Source organism: Bufo gargarizans, chromosome 3 (genome assembly GCF_014858855.1).
Source record: "Bufo gargarizans isolate SCDJY-AF-19 chromosome 3, ASM1485885v1, whole genome shotgun sequence".
Taxonomy (NCBI): Eukaryota; Metazoa; Chordata; class Amphibia; order Anura; family Bufonidae; genus Bufo; species Bufo gargarizans.
The window spans coordinates 467,453,050-467,470,028 of record NC_058082.1 but is presented as its reverse complement, the minus strand read 5'-3'; the positions used below and the strand labels follow the sequence as shown (position 1 = coordinate 467,470,028).

The 16,979-nt window shown below is 48.2% G+C and overlaps 1 protein-coding gene across 1 annotated transcript; it reads left to right on the top strand.

The window, feature by feature from the left end:
• Positions 1-2,715: 2,715 nt before the first annotated feature.
• On the top strand, positions 2,716-15,003 carry ACP6 (acid phosphatase 6, lysophosphatidic). The gene is made up of 10 exons (XM_044285745.1): positions 2,716-2,815; positions 7,571-7,796; positions 9,213-9,341; positions 9,415-9,545; positions 10,018-10,097; positions 11,408-11,495; positions 12,845-12,977; positions 14,041-14,138; positions 14,397-14,524; positions 14,837-15,003. Exons 2-10 carry the CDS (start codon positions 7,596-7,598, stop codon positions 15,001-15,003), a joined length of 1,155 nt encoding a protein of 384 aa, XP_044141680.1. The 5' UTR covers positions 2,716-2,815; positions 7,571-7,595.
• The last annotated feature ends 1,976 nt before the right edge of the window (positions 15,004-16,979 follow it).

Here is a 16,979-nt window from a genome sequence, read left to right as displayed (position 1 = left end):
CAGATAATAATGAGAATGCTAAAATCTAAAAGATGGACGAATCGGCCGCATAAGAACTCCTTCTGAATGATGGACGACATCAGCAGTAACCCATCCATTAAATTCTACCCAGGTAGCGTCAGCTGTAACCACTAAATAATAACCCACGATGCGCTGGGCTACAAGCCGCACTGGTCTGTATGACTGCTGTGCATGCCCGGATGTTCTCTGCTTACTATTGGTTGAGGCGATGTGCCGTGTTCCGTCTCCCCCTTGTTTTCTTATCAACCATTATATAGATGGTTTTTGCACTATGCAGGAATGAATACTACCCTTTAATACTGTCTAAGGCCTCCTGCACACGAACGTGTGCGCCCCGTGGCCGCGCGGGCCTCAATGCACGAACACCGACCGTGGGGCAGCTGCAGCGGATCGCGGTCACATTCACTTTAAAGGGTCCGTGATCCGGCCGTTCCGCAAAAAGATAGGACATGTTCTAGCTTTTTGCGGAACGGAAGTACGGGACGAAACCCCACGGAAGCATTCCGTAGTGCTTCTGTAGTGTTCCGGTCCGTGCTTCCATTCCGCATTATATACCGTGGCTCTTTTTTCTGTATATGCTCCTGCTGCGGATTTTATATTTGTCTATTAACGGTTAAATTTTAAAGTGTATATTTTGATTACCGATATGCTGTGTACCTAAAACTTTAGTCTGGACTCTCTATAGTAGTGTGCACAGTGGTTACTTACAGGAGCTAATATAGCTTAGTGTTGGTTCTGCTGGGGCAGTATATTGTGCTGCACTCTAGTATTTGGTTCTGCTGGGGCAGTATATTGTTCTGCACTGTGGTATTTGGTTCTGCTGGGGCAGCATATTGTGCTGCACTGTGGTATTTGGTTCTGCTGGGGCAGTATATTGTGCTGCACTGTGGTATCTGGTTCTGCTGGGGCAGTATACTGTGCTACACCGTGGTATCTGGTTCTGCTGGGGCAGTATATTGTGCTGCACTGTGGTATCTGGTTCTGCTGGGGCAGTATATTGTTCTGCACTGTGGTATTTGGTTCTGCTGGGGCAGTATATTGTTCTGCACTGTAGTATTTGGTTCTGCTGGGGCAGTATATTGTGCTGCACTGTGGTATTTGGTTCTGCTGGGGCAGCATATTGTGCTGCACTGTGGTATCTGGTTCTGCTGGGGCAGTATATTGTGCTGCACTGTGGTATTTGGTTCTGCTGGGGCAGTATATTGTGCTGCACTATGGTATCTGGTTCTGCTGGGGCAGTATACTGTGCTACACCGTGGTATCTGGTTCTGCTGGGGCAGTATATTGTGCTGCACTGTGGTATCTGGTTCTGCTGGGGCAGTATATTGTGCTGCACTATGGTATTTGGTTCTGCTGGGGCAGTATATTGTGCTGCACTGTGGTATTTGGTTCTGCTGGGGCAGCATATTGTGCTGCACTCTAGTATTTGGTTCTGCTGGGGCAGTATATTGTGCTGCACTCTAGTATTTGGTTCTGCTGGGGCAGTATATTGTTCTGCACTGTGGTATTTGGTTCTGCTGGGGCAGTATATTGTTCTGCACTGTGGTATTTGGTTCTGCTGGGGCAGTATATTGTTCTGCACTGTGGTATTTGGTTCTGCTGGGGCAGTATATTGTGCTGCACTGTGGTATCTGGTTCTGCTGGGGCAGTATATTGTTCTGCACTTTGGTATTTGGTTCTGCTGGGGCAGCATATTGTGCTGCACTGTGGTATCTGGTTCTGCTGGGGCAGTATATTGTTCTGCACTTTGGTATTTGGTTCTGCTGGGGCAGCATATTGTGCTGCACTGTGGTATCTGGTTCTGCTGGGGCAGTATATTGTGCTGCACTGTAGTATTTGGTTCTGCTGGGGCAGTATATTGTTCTGCACTGTGGTATTTGGTTCTGCTGGGGCAGTATATTGTGCTGCACTGTGGTATCTGGTTCTGCTGGGGCAGTATATTGTTCTGCACTGTGGTATTTAGTTCTGCTGGGGCAGCATATTGTGCTGCACTGTGGTATCTGGTTCTGCTGGGGCAGTATATAGAGATACACTATGGTTTCGGGCTGTGCTGGGGCAGTATATTGTGCTGCACTGTGGTATCTGGTTCTGCTGGGGCAGTATATAGAGATACGCTATGGTTTCGGGCTGTGCTGGGGCAGTATATAGAGATACGCTATGGTTTCGGGCTGTGCTGGGGCAGTATATAGAGATACACTATGGTTTCGGGCTGTGCTGGGGCAGTATATAGAGATACACTATGGTTTCGGGCTGTGCTGGGGCAGTATATAGAGATACACTATGGTTTCGGGCTGTGCTGGGGCAGTATATAGAGATACGCTATGGTTTCGGGCTGTGCTGGGGCAGTATATAGAGATACACTATGGTTTCGGGCTGTGCTGGGGCAGTATATAGAGATACACTATGGTTTCGGGCTGTGCTGGGGCAGTATATAGAGATACACTATGGTTTCGGGCTGTGCTGGGGCAGTATATAGAGATACACTATGGTTTCGGGCTGTGCTGGGGCAGTATATTGTGCCTCTATCCCTCACACAGTGCGGCCTCTCCTCCTGTCTCCACCTTACAGCAGCAGTTACCTAACCTGTGGAGCCGAGTTACGATTAGGCCCCTCCCCTTCCTCCTCATCTTCCTCCAATCCTCTTATGGCCGCGCCCTCTCCAGCGCCTTGCATCATGGTAGCTGTAGTCCATACAGGAGCACTGTCACTCAGGAGGAAGAGCTGACAAGACTACAACTCCCACAAGTCAGCAGTGATTAACCTGCCGCCGACCATAGAGGAGTGCAGCACACCGGTAAAGCAGCACAGGTAGATGAGAGTGTGGCAGTGAGTCCAGGAGCCGCTGACCCCACAGGTAGCCCCTACCAGGAGAGCAAGTGAGAAGTCAAAGCCCTGTCCTCTGCTTTCTGTCTGTATGCCTGCCCTGTACACTGACCCTGTCCTCCATTATTCCTCCTATAACACCACATGACACGTGACAGGCTCCTGTACAGTGGTCTGTGCGACCAGAATTACATCTGAATTGTGACATTTAGGCAATGGCTACAGGGCGACAGGTCGCGGCTAATGGGAGTAAATGGGGGTGCGGTGCGACCGAAAAGTTGCTGCGACTGCGAAACAACCGCCACCAGGACTCCAGAGTGGCACGTTGTGTTGTTGGCAGCGCTATATGGCGGTCTTTGGACATATCGCGGCCATAGTCGTCTTATAAGAACTGGCGGAGACGCGCAGATAGCTGAAGGCTCAATTATCACTGCGATCCAATGAATTAAACATGAGAACCAGTTTATATAGCAGCGCGGACTATTCAGGGTTAACCCTTTAGGGGCGTCCGCACGCGACGGTTATGCTGCCGATTTACCACGTTTAAAACATCTCATCCGTGTTTCGTGGGGTGACACGGACACGACCGCCGAGACCTGTGATTGGCTGCAGCGGTCACAAGTCCTGCGGGGACCAGAAACTGACGGGGCACGAAGAGGCCGCGGACGGATGAGAACCTTTTATTTAAATGTTGTTTTTTATTGACTTTTTATATTTATCGGGCACACGTTAGGAGCATTTAGATTGTCAGCTCCTCGGCCAGGCAACCCTATGAAAGGAGCAGTGATTTGGGGCTGTTTTTTTTGTTTTCATGTTTATTTTTAGGAATAAAAAAAGTTAACTTGGAATTTTTGAGTGACATTTGGCAAGCAGTCTGCTAACGGTGCCATGGCGGGAGGGGCCGAGCGCGGAAATCCGCTGCAGTGACTCGGGTACAGCGCAATCTCTCCTCTCGAAGCCATGTCTGTGTCTGTGACAACGGGAACATTGTTAATAACTGTGACAGGAATACAGGGGCGTCACATTCAAGCACAGATTTGGATTCCTCGTCAAATTCTCTATCCGTTAAATACGTGACATGCGCCCCTACACATTTGAAATTACCGATTTGGTTCCAAGATGGCGATTTTCAAAAATGTGTCAATCCATTATCTACATACACATTATACAGCCACCACTAGATGGAGCTACAGATTATACAGCCACCACTAGGGGGAGCTCACTACATGCAGACTATACAGCCACCACTAGGGGGAGCTCACTACATGCAGACTATACAGCCACCACTAGAGGGAGCTCACTACATACAGATTATACAGCCACCACTAGGGGGAGCTCACTACATGCAGACTATACAGCCACCACTAGGGGGAGCTCACTATATACAGATTATACAGCCACCACTAGGGGGAGCTCACTACATGCAGACTTTACAGTCACCACTAGGGGGAGCTCACTATATACAGATTATGCAGCCACTACTAGGGGGAGCTCATTACATACAGATTATACAGCCACTACTAGAGGGAGCTCACTACATACAGATTATACAGCCACCACTAGGGGGAGCTCACTACATACAGATTATACAGCCACCACTAGGGGGAGCTCAATATATACAGATTATACAGCCACCACTAGGGGGAGCTCACTACATGCAGACTATACAGCCACCACTAGGGGGAGCTCACTACATGCAGACTATACAGCCACCACTAGGGGGAGCTCACTACATGCAGACTATACAGCCACCACTAGGGGGAGCTCACTACATGCAGACTATACAGCCACCACTAGGGGGAGCTCACTACATGCAGACTATACAGCCACCACTAGGGGGAGCTCACTATATACAGATTATACAGCCACCACTAGGGGGAGCTCACTACATGCAGACTTTACAGTCACCACTAGGGGGAGCTCACTATATACAGATTATACAGCCACTACTAGAGGGAGCTCACTACATGCAGACTATACAGCGACCACCAGAGGGAGCTCACTACATGCAGACTATACAGCCACCACTAGGGGGAGCTCACTACATGCAGACTATACAGCCACCACTAGAGGGAGCTCACTACATACAGATTATACAGCCACCACTAGGGGGAGCTCACTATATACAGATTATACAGCCACCACTAGAGGGAGCTCACTACATGCAGACTATACAGCCACCACTAGAGGGAGCTCACTACATGCAGACTATACAGCCACCACTAGAGGGAGCTCACTACATACAGATTATACAGCCACCACTATAGGGAGCTCACTACATGCAGACTATACAGCCACCACTAGAGGGAGCTCACTACATGCAGACTATACAGCCACCACTAGGGGGAGCTCACTACATGCAGACTATACAGCCACCACTAGGGGGAGCTCACTACATGCAGATTATACAGCCACCACTAGGGGGAGCTCACTACATGCAGACTATACAGCCACCACTAGGGGGAGCTCACTATATACAGATTATACAGCCACTACTAGAGGGAGCTCACTACATACAGATTATACAGCCACCACTGGGGGGAGCTCACTACATGCAGACTATACAGACACCACTAGAGGGAGCTCACTACATAGAGATTATACAGCCACCACTAGGGGGAGCTCACTACATACAGATTATACAGCCATCACTAGAGAGAGCTCACTATATACAGATTATACAGCCACCACTAGGGGGAGCTCATTACATACAGATTATACAGCCACTACTAGAGGGAGCTCACTACATACAGATTATACAGCCATCACTAGAGGGAGCTCACTACATGCAGACTATACAGACACCACTAGAGGGAGCTCTCTACATACAGATTATACAGCCACTACTAGAGGGAGCTCACTACATACAGATTATACAGCCACCACTAGAGGGAGCTCACTACATACAGATTATACAGCCACCACTAGGGGGAGCTCACTACATACAGATTATACAGCCACCACTAGAGGGAGCTCACTACATACAGATTATACAGCCACCACTAGGGGGAGCTCACTACATACAGATTATACAGCCACTACTAGAGGGAGCTCACTACATACAGATTATACAGTCACCACTAGGGGGAGCTCACTACATACAGATTATACAGCCACCACTAGAGGGAGCTCAGTATATACAGATTATACAGCCACCACTAGAGGGAGCTCACTATATACAGACTATACAGCCACCACTAGAGGGAGCTCTCTACACACAGATTATACAGCCACTACTAGAGGGGAGCTCACTATATACAGACTATACAGCCACCACTAGAGGGAGCTCTCTACACACAGATTATACAGCCACTACTAGAGGGGATCTCACTACATACAGATTATATAGCCACCACTAGGGGGAGCTCACTACATACAGATTATACAGCCACCACTAGAGGGGGCTCACTACATACAGATTATATAGCCACCACTAGAGGGAGCTCACTATATACAGATTATACAGCCACCACTAGAGGGAGCGCTCTACACACAGATTATACAGCCACCACTAGAGGGAGCTTACTACATACAGATTATACAGTCACCACTAGAGGGAGCTCACTACACACAGATTATACAGCCACCACTAGAGGGAGCTCAGTATATACAGATTATACAGCCACCACTAGAGGGAGCTCTCTACACACAGATTATACAGCCACCACTAGAGGGAGCTCACTACATACAGATTATATACAGATTATACAGCCACCACTAGAGGGAGCTCACTATATACAGATTATATAGCCACCACTAGAGGGAGCTCACTTAATACAGATTATACAGTTTGTTACAATTGTATCCAGTCTATACAATCCTCTGTAACGTAAATGTATCAGTAGCTAAACCTCGCCTGTCCTGGTGGTTTGTTACAGTGTTTCAGGGCAGGTAAATGTATGACCGTGTATAATGAGGTTTAGTCACATGTTAGGCCTCTTTCACACTTGCGTTGTCCGGATCCGGCGTGTACTCCACTTGCCGGAATTACACGCCGGATCCGGAAAAACGCAAGTGTACTGAAAGCTTTTGAAGACGGATCCGTCTTCAAAATGCTTTCAGTGTTACTATGGCACCCAGGACGCTATTAAAGTCCTGGTTGCCATAGTAGGAGCGGGGAGCGGGGGAGCGGTATACTTACAGTCCGCGCGGGGAGCGGGGCGCTCCAGAGTGACGTCAGAGCGCCCCATGCGCATGGATCATGGGATCCATGCGATCACGTCATCCATGCGCGTGGGGCGCCCTGACGTCACTCTGGAGCGCCCCGGGAGCCGCACGGACGGTAAGTATGCTGCTCCCCACTACACTTTACCATGGCTGCCAGGACTTTAGCGTCCTGGCAGCCATGGTAACCATTGAGAAAAAGCTAAACGTCACATTCGGCAATGCGCCGAAACGACGTTTAGCTTAAGGCCGGATCCGGATCAATGCCTTTCAATGGGCATTCATTCCGGATCCGGCCTTGCGGCAAGTGTTCCGGATTTTTGGCCGGAGCAAAAAGCGCAGCATGCTGCGCTATTTGCTGCGGCCAAAAAACGTTCCGTTCCGGAACGGAAGACATCCTGAAGGACGGACTGTCCATTCAGAATGCATTAGGATAATCCTGATCAGGATTCTTCCGGCATAGAGCCCCGACGACGGAACTCTATGCCGGAAGACAAGAACGCAGGTGTGAAAGAGCCCTTATATGGTTTCATGTTTTTTTTTTTTCATTATTTGCCACCAGCCGAACACATTGACCCCTGGAACACATGATGAGCGTTTGGGTCCGCGCCGGACTGGTGGGCTCCATCATTTCCTGTCTACACAAGAAGAGAGCGGCACTTGCTGAAGTAAAAAGAGATACTGGGCGGCCGTGCACGGAGGATCGGGACTATGAGCTGAAGCTGGTGCAGGTTGTCTTTCGCCATGGAGCCCGGACCCCCCTGAAGCCAATCCCACACAATGAGCAGGTATTATCGGAAACCATGTCTGTCCCCACAGAAGCCAAGTCATGAAGTATATAGAATTATTCTCATAGTGCCCTCTGCTGTCTAGTTATGGAATATGTAGAATTGATCTCACAGCGCCCTCTGCTGCCTAGTCATGGAATATGTAGAATTAGTCTCACGACACCCTCTGCTGTCTGGTCATGGAATATGTAGAATTAGTCTCACAGCGCCCTCTGCTGTCTAGTCATGTAATATATGGATTAGTCTCACAACGCCCTCTGCTGGCTAATCATGGAATATGTAGAATTAGTCTCACGACGCCCTCTGCTGGCTAGTCATGTAATATATGGATTAGTCTCACAGCGCCCTCTGCTGTCTAGTCATGTAATATATGGATTAGTCTCACAACGCCCTCTGCTGGCTAGTCATGGAATATGTAGAATTAGTCTCACGACGCCCTCTGCTGGCTAGTCATTGAATATGTAGAATTAGGCCTCGTTCACACTTCAGTGTTTGGTCAGTGATTTCCATCAGTGATTTGTGAGCCAAAACCAGAAGTGGAGCCTCCACAGACATGAGGTAGAAGGGAAAGATCTGCTCCTGTTCTGTGTTTAGAGTTGCACCTGGTTTTGGCTCACAAATCACTGATGGAAATCACTGACTAAACACTGAAGTGTGAACGAGGCCTTAGTCTCACAGTGCCCTCTGCTGTCCAGTCATGGAATATGTAGAATTAGTCTCACGACGCCCTCTGCTGGCTAATCATGGAATATGTAGAATTAGTCTCACGACGCCCTCTGCTGGCTAGTCATGGAATATGTAGAATTAATCTCACAGCGCCCTCTGCTGTCTAGTCATGGAATATGTAGAATTAGTCTCACAGCGCCCTCTGCTGGCTAGTCATGGAATATGTAGAATTAGTCTCACAGCGCCCTCTGCTGGCTAGTCATGGAATATGTAGAATTAGTCTCACAGCGTCCTCTGCTGCCTAGTCATGGAATATGTAGAATTAGTCTCTCAGCGCCCTCTGCTGGCTAGTCATGGAATATGTAGAATTAGTCTCACAGCGCCCTCTGCTGCCTAGTCATGGAATATGTAGAATTAGTCTCTCAGCGCCCTCTGCTGGCTAGTCATGGAATATGTAGAATTAATCTCACAGCGCCCTCTGCTGGCTAGTCATGGAATATGTAGAATTAGTCTCACAGCGCCCTCTGCTGCCTAGTCATGGAATATGTAGAATTAGTCTCACAGCGCCCTCTGCTGGCTAGTCATGGAATATGTAGAATTAGTCTCAGCGCCCTCTGCTGGCTAGTTATGGAATATGTAATAGCAGCTGTTCAACAATTTCCTGATATTCCGTTCAAGTCAGTTACCATGAAGTGTCCAAGAATACCACTATCACTACTAGTACCGAGCGCCATGTCCGTTGTTTCACAGGTGGAGTGGACACCAACTCTCCTGGAGGCTCCTGAACACACACAGTGTAATTATAGGGTCACAGATTTGGAGGGTGGGCCCCAACCCCCCTCCCCGTTTGAGGAGCGATACAGATCTAACAAACTGAAGGTCAGTATATATGGCTGCGATCTCCATGAACCTCACGGCTGCGTCACCCTGCACTCACCTCCTTCTGTCACAGGGGGGCGCCTTCCCCGGCCAGCTCACCACTATTGGGATGGAGCAGATGTTCTCCCTCGGAGCCAGGCTGCGGAGGCTTTATATGGAGGAGCGGAGATTTCTCTCCCCGGTATTCAATCCATCTGAGGTCTAGTAAGTTTCCCGAAACTTTGTCTTTCCTTCTTTTCTTGGTCTCCTGCGGTTTCACATTTCCCACCGCCTTGTCCACATACGCCTCCTTGGGTGCTGGTACCGCTCTAGATACATCTGTGGGTTCTTATGACTGTTCCCCAAATACAGGGCAGGGGGAATTATAGATGCAATATCAAAGGAATTGGGTATTCTGGTTACTGGTCAGCAGCAGTCCTCAATGTCAGGCAGCAGCTGCAAAAGCTAATGAGATTTTAGAATTTCTTAAAAGAGAGATAAGTGGTCCCGCTGTGATATCGCCTTATGTAAATCCCTCATGAGGTGACATCTTGACTATGGGGTACAGTTTGGCTCCACATGCTAGAACGGATATAGGAGAGCTGGGGAGGGTACAGGGACGGCGACCGGGTTATTACATGGGATGGAAGGACTCTATGGTGATGAGGATTAGGCTGATATTGGCTTTATATTTCAGCGTCCGCTCCACTAACATAGTCCGTAATGTAGAGTCATCGCGGTGTTTACTGGCCGGACTTTTCCAACAGAAGCAAGACGGTGAGTGCTTCATATATCACACATCATATAGGTTTAATATGCAGGGAAGGTATTTGTTGAAGCAGCTCCCATGACAAATGTGTATATAGACAATGGATCTACATAAAGTGCAGTCACTGTGTACATACATTACTTATCCTGTACTGACCCTGAGTTACATCCTGTATTATACTCCAGAGCTGCACTCACTATTCTGCTGGTGCAGTCACTGTGTACATACATTACATTACTTATCCTGTACTGATCCTGAGCTACATCTTGTATTATACTCCAGAGCTGCACTCACTATTCTGCTGGTGCAGTCACTGTGTACATACATTACTTATCCTGTACTGATCCTGAGTTACATCCTGTATTATACTCCAGAGCTGCACTCACTATTCTGCTGGTGCAGTCACTGTGTACATACATTACATTACTTATCCTGTACTGATCCTGAGTTACATCCTGTATTATACTCCAGAGCTGCACTCACTATTCTGCTGGTGCAGTCACCATGTACATACATTACTTTTCCTGTACTGATCCTGAGTTACATCCTGTATTATACTCCAGAGCTGCACTCACTATTCTGCTGGTGGAGTCACTGTGTACATACATTACATATCCTGGATCCTGAATTACATCCTCTATTCTACTCCAGAGCTGCACTCACTATTCTGCTGGTGGAGTCACTGTGTACATACATTACTTATCCTGTACTGATCCTGAGTTACACCCTGTATTATACTCCAGAGCTGCACTCAATATTCTACTGGTGGAGTCACTGTGTACATACATTACATTACTTATCCTGTACTGATCCTGAGTTACACCCTGTATTATACTCCAGAGCTGCACTCACTATTCTGCTGGTGCAGTCACTGTGTACATACATTACATTACTTATCCTGTACTGATCCTGAGTTACATCCTGTATTATACTCCAGAGCTGCACTCACTATTCTGCTGGTGCAGTCACTGTGTACATACATTACTGATCCTGTACTGATCCTGAGTTACATCCTGTATTATACTCCAGAGCTGCACTCCCTATTCTGCTGGTGCAGTCACTGTGTACATACATTACATTACTGATCCTGTACTGATCCTGAGTTACATCCTGTATTATACTCCAGAGCTGCACTCCCTATTCTGCTGGTGCAGTCACCGTGTACATACATTACATTACTTATCCTGTACTGATCCTGAGTTACATCCTGTATTATACTCAAGAGCTGCACTCACTATTCTGCTGGTGGAGTCAATGTGTACACTATGATGTCCGGTTGGTATACATTATCACACCTGATGTGTTTTTTCCCTTTAAGGACCGGTCACTATAGTCACAACCGAGGCTAACGATGAAATCCTGTATCCTAATTATCAAGGCTGCAAGGAGCTGAAAGTTCTGACCAGGTGAGGCGTCCATGAGATGTGCTGCAGCAGGACGGAGCTGTCTCACGATCATCGCATTCAGAAGTAGAGACTGGCCTTGGGGGAATCTCTGTGACCTGATTAGGCCCACACCTTGTATGAGCAGACAGCCCGGGGCCCATTGACGACTTCCCCCACAAACTAGCAAAGCCTCATACAACCGCTAGCAAAATGTAACAGATCGTTCTGGTCCTCCAGGGGTTAAGGGGTTACTGTTCTCCAGAATGAAATGTGATGTGTGATACGGGAGACCGCAGCCGCATCCTCCAGTCAGGAGACCACCAGGGTCAGAGCGCCATGCTGCATTGCATTCATGCATACAGATAGCAAGGACCCCCTTTAAAGGGGTTCTGCACTTTGTTTAAACTGATGATCTATCCTCTGGATAGATCATCGGCATCTGATTGGCGGGGGTCCAACACCCGGGACCCCCACCAATCAGCTGTTTGCAAAGGCAGCGGCGCTCCAGCAGCGTCATAGCCTTCTCACTGTTTAGCGCTGGCCCAGTGACGTCACTAATAGTATCACTGGCGCGGCTAAGTTGTGTTCACTTGAATGGAGCTTAGTCGCGCCCAGGCCAGTGATACTAGTCGTGACGTCACTGGGCCTGCGGTAAACAGCGAGAAGGCCACAACGCTCCTGGAGCACCACTGCCTTCTGAAACAGCTGATTGGCGGGGGTCCCAGGTGTCAGATCCCCGCCGATCAGATGCTGATGATCTATCCAGAGGATAGATCATCAGTTTAAACAAACTGCAGAACCCCTTTAAAGGGGCAGGGCCCTGTGGAGGTCACTGTTAAAGGGGCAGGGCCCTGGGGAGGTCACTGTTAAAGGGGCAGGGCCCTGGGGAGGTCACTGTTAAAGGGGCAGGGCCCTGTGGAGGTCACTGTTATGGGAAATACTGTGGATATCTTATAACGACACACACAAACATTAAATTAATTAGATGAAATATACCCGTGCGAAGCCGGGTCCTTCTGCTAGTCACTTCATAACTGGACAGGTCTGCCCTTCAGGACACTGGAAAAGCTGAGTCGTCCATCTTTAAAGAGGCAGATATGAGAAGCAGAGATTGAGGACGTTCATTACGGGGGAAGGATCCGCAGGGTTTCCAGGATTAGGATGTTTTTTACAGAAACAGTGCCACACTGTGGCTGTGTCTGGTATTGCAGCGTTCTGGTGACTGGTTTCGAGCTGCAGTATTAGACGCTGGCCGTGGACAGGAGTGGCGCTGGTTCTGGCTAGAAGAATAGTAGACCCTTTCAGCAGATACAGGTCCTTGCTTGATGCATATGCCGTGTGAAGGCCCGACGTTGTGTTTGTCCTCTTAGTGGTCGCATGCCCCTCGCCTCTTCTCAGCCCGGGATGACGGACGTACTGAAGAAACTTAATCAAGACCTGAATATCAACACCACCAAGCAAGTGGACTTCTTCCTGCTGCTGGACAACCTGCTCGCCGAACAGGTCAGGACACCTTAGGAGGAATTTATTATAGGGGTTATCTGGGATTTTACTATTGATGGCCATTACTGTCTGATCGTTGGGGTCCGACACCCCGCAGTCCCACCGATCAGCTGGTCAGCAGTAGCTCCGTCCGCTGTGTAGTGGACCTCTCCCATTGACGTGGACGGAGCTGTGTAGGTGCGGCGCCATCTTCTGTCACCAGATCTACTGCAGAGTAGCTGATTGTCAGACATAGGATAGGCCTTCACTTGTCAAATCCTGCTTTAAAGGGGTCTTCCCCTCTGGGACATTGATGGTATATCATGGCTGCCTCTGCGACCCCCTCATTTTATTGAATAACTCAGTAGCCATACAGAATTTTTTATTACATACTTTTTTTTTACACCAGAAAACTGTCATCCAGCTTTTCATGAATTCTCCTCTTTTTTTGTATTTAAATCATTTTTCCATAGTAATAAAAAGTTCTGTGACTTTTCTAGATCTCTGCTTGCTGTCAGTGAATTGATGCCTTCTTGTTCACCCCCATAGACTGTAAACAAGTTGGATTTGAAAACCTGTAGCACACTTGGTTTTTCCGCTACCTGGATGGCTGGCGCATGCTCGGTGCTGTGATTTGCTGTGCGGAATCCAGCCTAATACACTGTAACAATCCTTGCTCCTGTGTCAGGTGGGTCGCCGCGTCTCTGGATGTAAACAAGAACGTTTTCATTCACTGACTGCAAGCGGAGATCTTGAAAATGGTGAAAGAATGAGCTCCATCAGACAAGAAAACCATGCATGATGGTGACAACCACTAGGGGGCAGCCACAACAGCTCCCATAGGGGTTGTCGCCCAGCTTTCCTAAGATCTTGAATGCTGAGCAGTTTTGTAGCTGCTTCTGCTGGCAGGGTGTGATGGGAGTTATAGTTTTGTAGCTGCTTCTGCTGGCAGGGTGTGATGGGAGTTATAGTTTTGCACTGGCAGAAGAGCCACATTTGGGAACACTGTGCTAGAAGTTGGGGCTCATAGATGTTAATAGCATAGAGTGCCCTCTACAGTTACCATGCTGCATTACATCTACAGGTGCACGGGTTCCCCTTCTCCATCCAGTATGAAAGCCACCTACAGCAGTCGGAGCAGAGAGTCATCGACATCGTGTCTTACATAATGGGACCCAACAGGTACGTATACCGTAATGTCTGGTAAAATACCGCCCCCGGCTGCCGATACAAACACCAGGACTCGTCAGAAGATTACCGCAGTCTCTGTGCTTAAACGTATAACTTGACTATGAAAGTCCTCATTAGGGACCTTCATTCACAATTCTGCAGGCTTCAGAGCTGAAATCTCCCGGCATCCCCTGCATGGAAAGTGAATAATTCTGTAAGTAAGCTGTGGACAATGCGAGGTGGTGACGATGTCTGGTTTCTGATTGGCAGGGAAGTTCTGAAGCTGTGCGTGGGGCCCTTACTTCACACCCTGCAGGGTAACATGCTGGAGACGACGAGGCGCTCCGCTAATGACACACAGCCCAGGTATTACAGCTCACGGGGCGGTCATGTACATGGTACCGAACTCCTCCATCACTGACCGCTATACAGTACTCTGCAAAAGTGTGGAAAAGTATGAATGCTTCCAGAAATCAAAGTGTTAATAGTTTATTTTTTTATCAATGAACAAAATGCAAAGTGAAGGAACAAAAGAGAAATCTAAATCCAATATCTGGTTTGACCGGCCTTCCCTTCAGCCGCAGTTCTTCTAGGTAGACTTGCAGGCAATTTTTGGAGGATCTCGGCAGGGAGGTTGTTCCAGACATCTTGGAGAACTAAGCCCAGATGTAGGTTTGCTCAGATCCTTCTGTCTTTAAATGTAATCCCAGGCAGACTAGATGATGATGAGATTAGGACTCTGTGGGGGCCATATCTTCTCTTCCAGTATTCCTTGTTCTTCTTTACGCTGAAGAGAGTTCTTATTGACATTGGCTGGATGTTTGGGGTTATTGTCCTGTTGCAGAATACATTTGGAGTCAATCGGACGCCTCCCTGATGGTATTAAATGATGGTTAAGTGTCTGCCTGTATTTCTCAACATTAATCCCGACCAAAACCCGAACTCTGTTTGCTGAAAAGCAGCCAAAAACTTGCAAGAAGCCTCCACCAGGCTTCACTGTTCCCGCAGACCCCCATTATTATACCTTCGGCTAGGGATCGACCGATTATCGGAGTTACCGATATTATCTGCCGATATTCATGATTTTTAAAGTTATCAGTATCGGCATCTAACCTTGCTGTCAGCGCGCCATGTTCCCTCATCAGCACAGGGGAGAAGGAGTCACTCTCTCCCTCCCCCCCTGTGCCGCGCTGCCAATGAGGAGAGACGGAAGGAGGAGGGGCGAGCGCACTGCGCCACCAATGATAATTAACATCTAATACAAATACAAGAGGGTGGTGCCCAGCCTATATGACAGAAAGCTGCGATCAGCGGCAGTTAACCCCTCAAGTGCCACAACTGAGTGGTTAACTGCTGCCGCTGATCGCAGCTCCCTGTTAGAGGCAGGGTGCCCGCACCCCCTAGTGTTAAAATCATTAGTGGCGCAGTGCGCCCCCCCTTCCCCCAGTATTAAAATCATTGGTGGCTCAGTGTGCCCCCCCAGTATTAAAATCTTTGGTGGCGCAGTGTGCCCCCCCCCCAGTATTAAAATCATTGGTGGCGCAGTGTGCCCCCCCCCAGTATTAAAATCATTGGTGGCGCAGTGTGCCCCCCCCCAGTATTAAAATCATTGGTGGCGCAGTGTGCCCCCCCAGTATTAAAATCATTGGTGGCGCAGTGTGCCCCCCAGTATTAAAATCATTGGTGGCGCAGTGTGCCCCCCCAGTATTAAAATCATTGGTGGCGCAGTGTGCACTCCCCAGTATTAAAATCATTGGTGGTGGAGTGTGCCCCCCCAGTATTAAAATCATTGGTGGCGCAGTGTGCCCTCCCCAGTATTAAAATCATTGGTGGTGCAGTGTGACCCCCTCCCAACCCCCACAGTATTAAAGTCATTGGTGGCAGTGGCCACAGGGTCCCCTCCCCTCCTCATTGGTGGCAGTGGCCACAGGGTCCCCTCCCCTCCTCATTGGTGGCAGTGGCAGCTTCTGATCAGAGCCCCAGCAGTGTAATCCTGGTGCTCTGATCAGTTACCATGGCAGCCAGGATGCTACTGAAGCCCTGGCTGCCATGGTAATCTCCCTGCTGCTGTGTGCACTATGCACAGGGCAGCAGGGACAGTGTGAAGTCCTATTCACCCTGATAGAGCTCTATCAGGGTGAATAGGACAAGGGATGAAAAGATCCCAGGTTCTACCCCCTAAGGGGATAAATAGTTATAAAAAAAAAAAAAAAAAAAAAATGAAAAAAAAAAAAAAAAAATGAAGAATAAATCAACCCCTTTCCCAATTTTACATATAAAATATATAAACACATATTGCTACGTCCGAAAAGTCCAAACTATTAAAATATAAAAATAAAATCTATGTGGTGAACGCCGGAACAGAAAATAAATGAAAATGCACAGAATATACGTATAAGTTATTGGCTATCGGCCTGAAAATTCACAGGTTATCTGTATCGGCTCTAAAAAATCAATATCGGTCGATCCCTACCTTCGGCCTTCTGTTACCGCCAAATACTTCACATTTTGACTTATCAGCCCAGAGCACCTGCTGCCGTTTTTCTGCACCCCAGTATTAATGTTTCCTTGCATAGTTGAGTCTCTTGGCCTTATTTCCACGTCGAAGGTAAGACTTTTTGTCTGCAATTCTTCTGGCCAGACGTCTCCAAACAGTAGGTGAGTGTACATGGGTCCCACTTATCTGGTTCTGCCAGTTCTGAGCTGATGGCTCTGCTGAACGTCTTCCAATTTCAAACAGAAATAAGCATGATGTGATTTTCATCTGCTGCACTGTTTCTTTGGCTGACCACTGTTGTCCATGGTCCTTAACGTTGCCCGATTTCTTTGTGCTTCTTCAAAAGAGCTTGAACA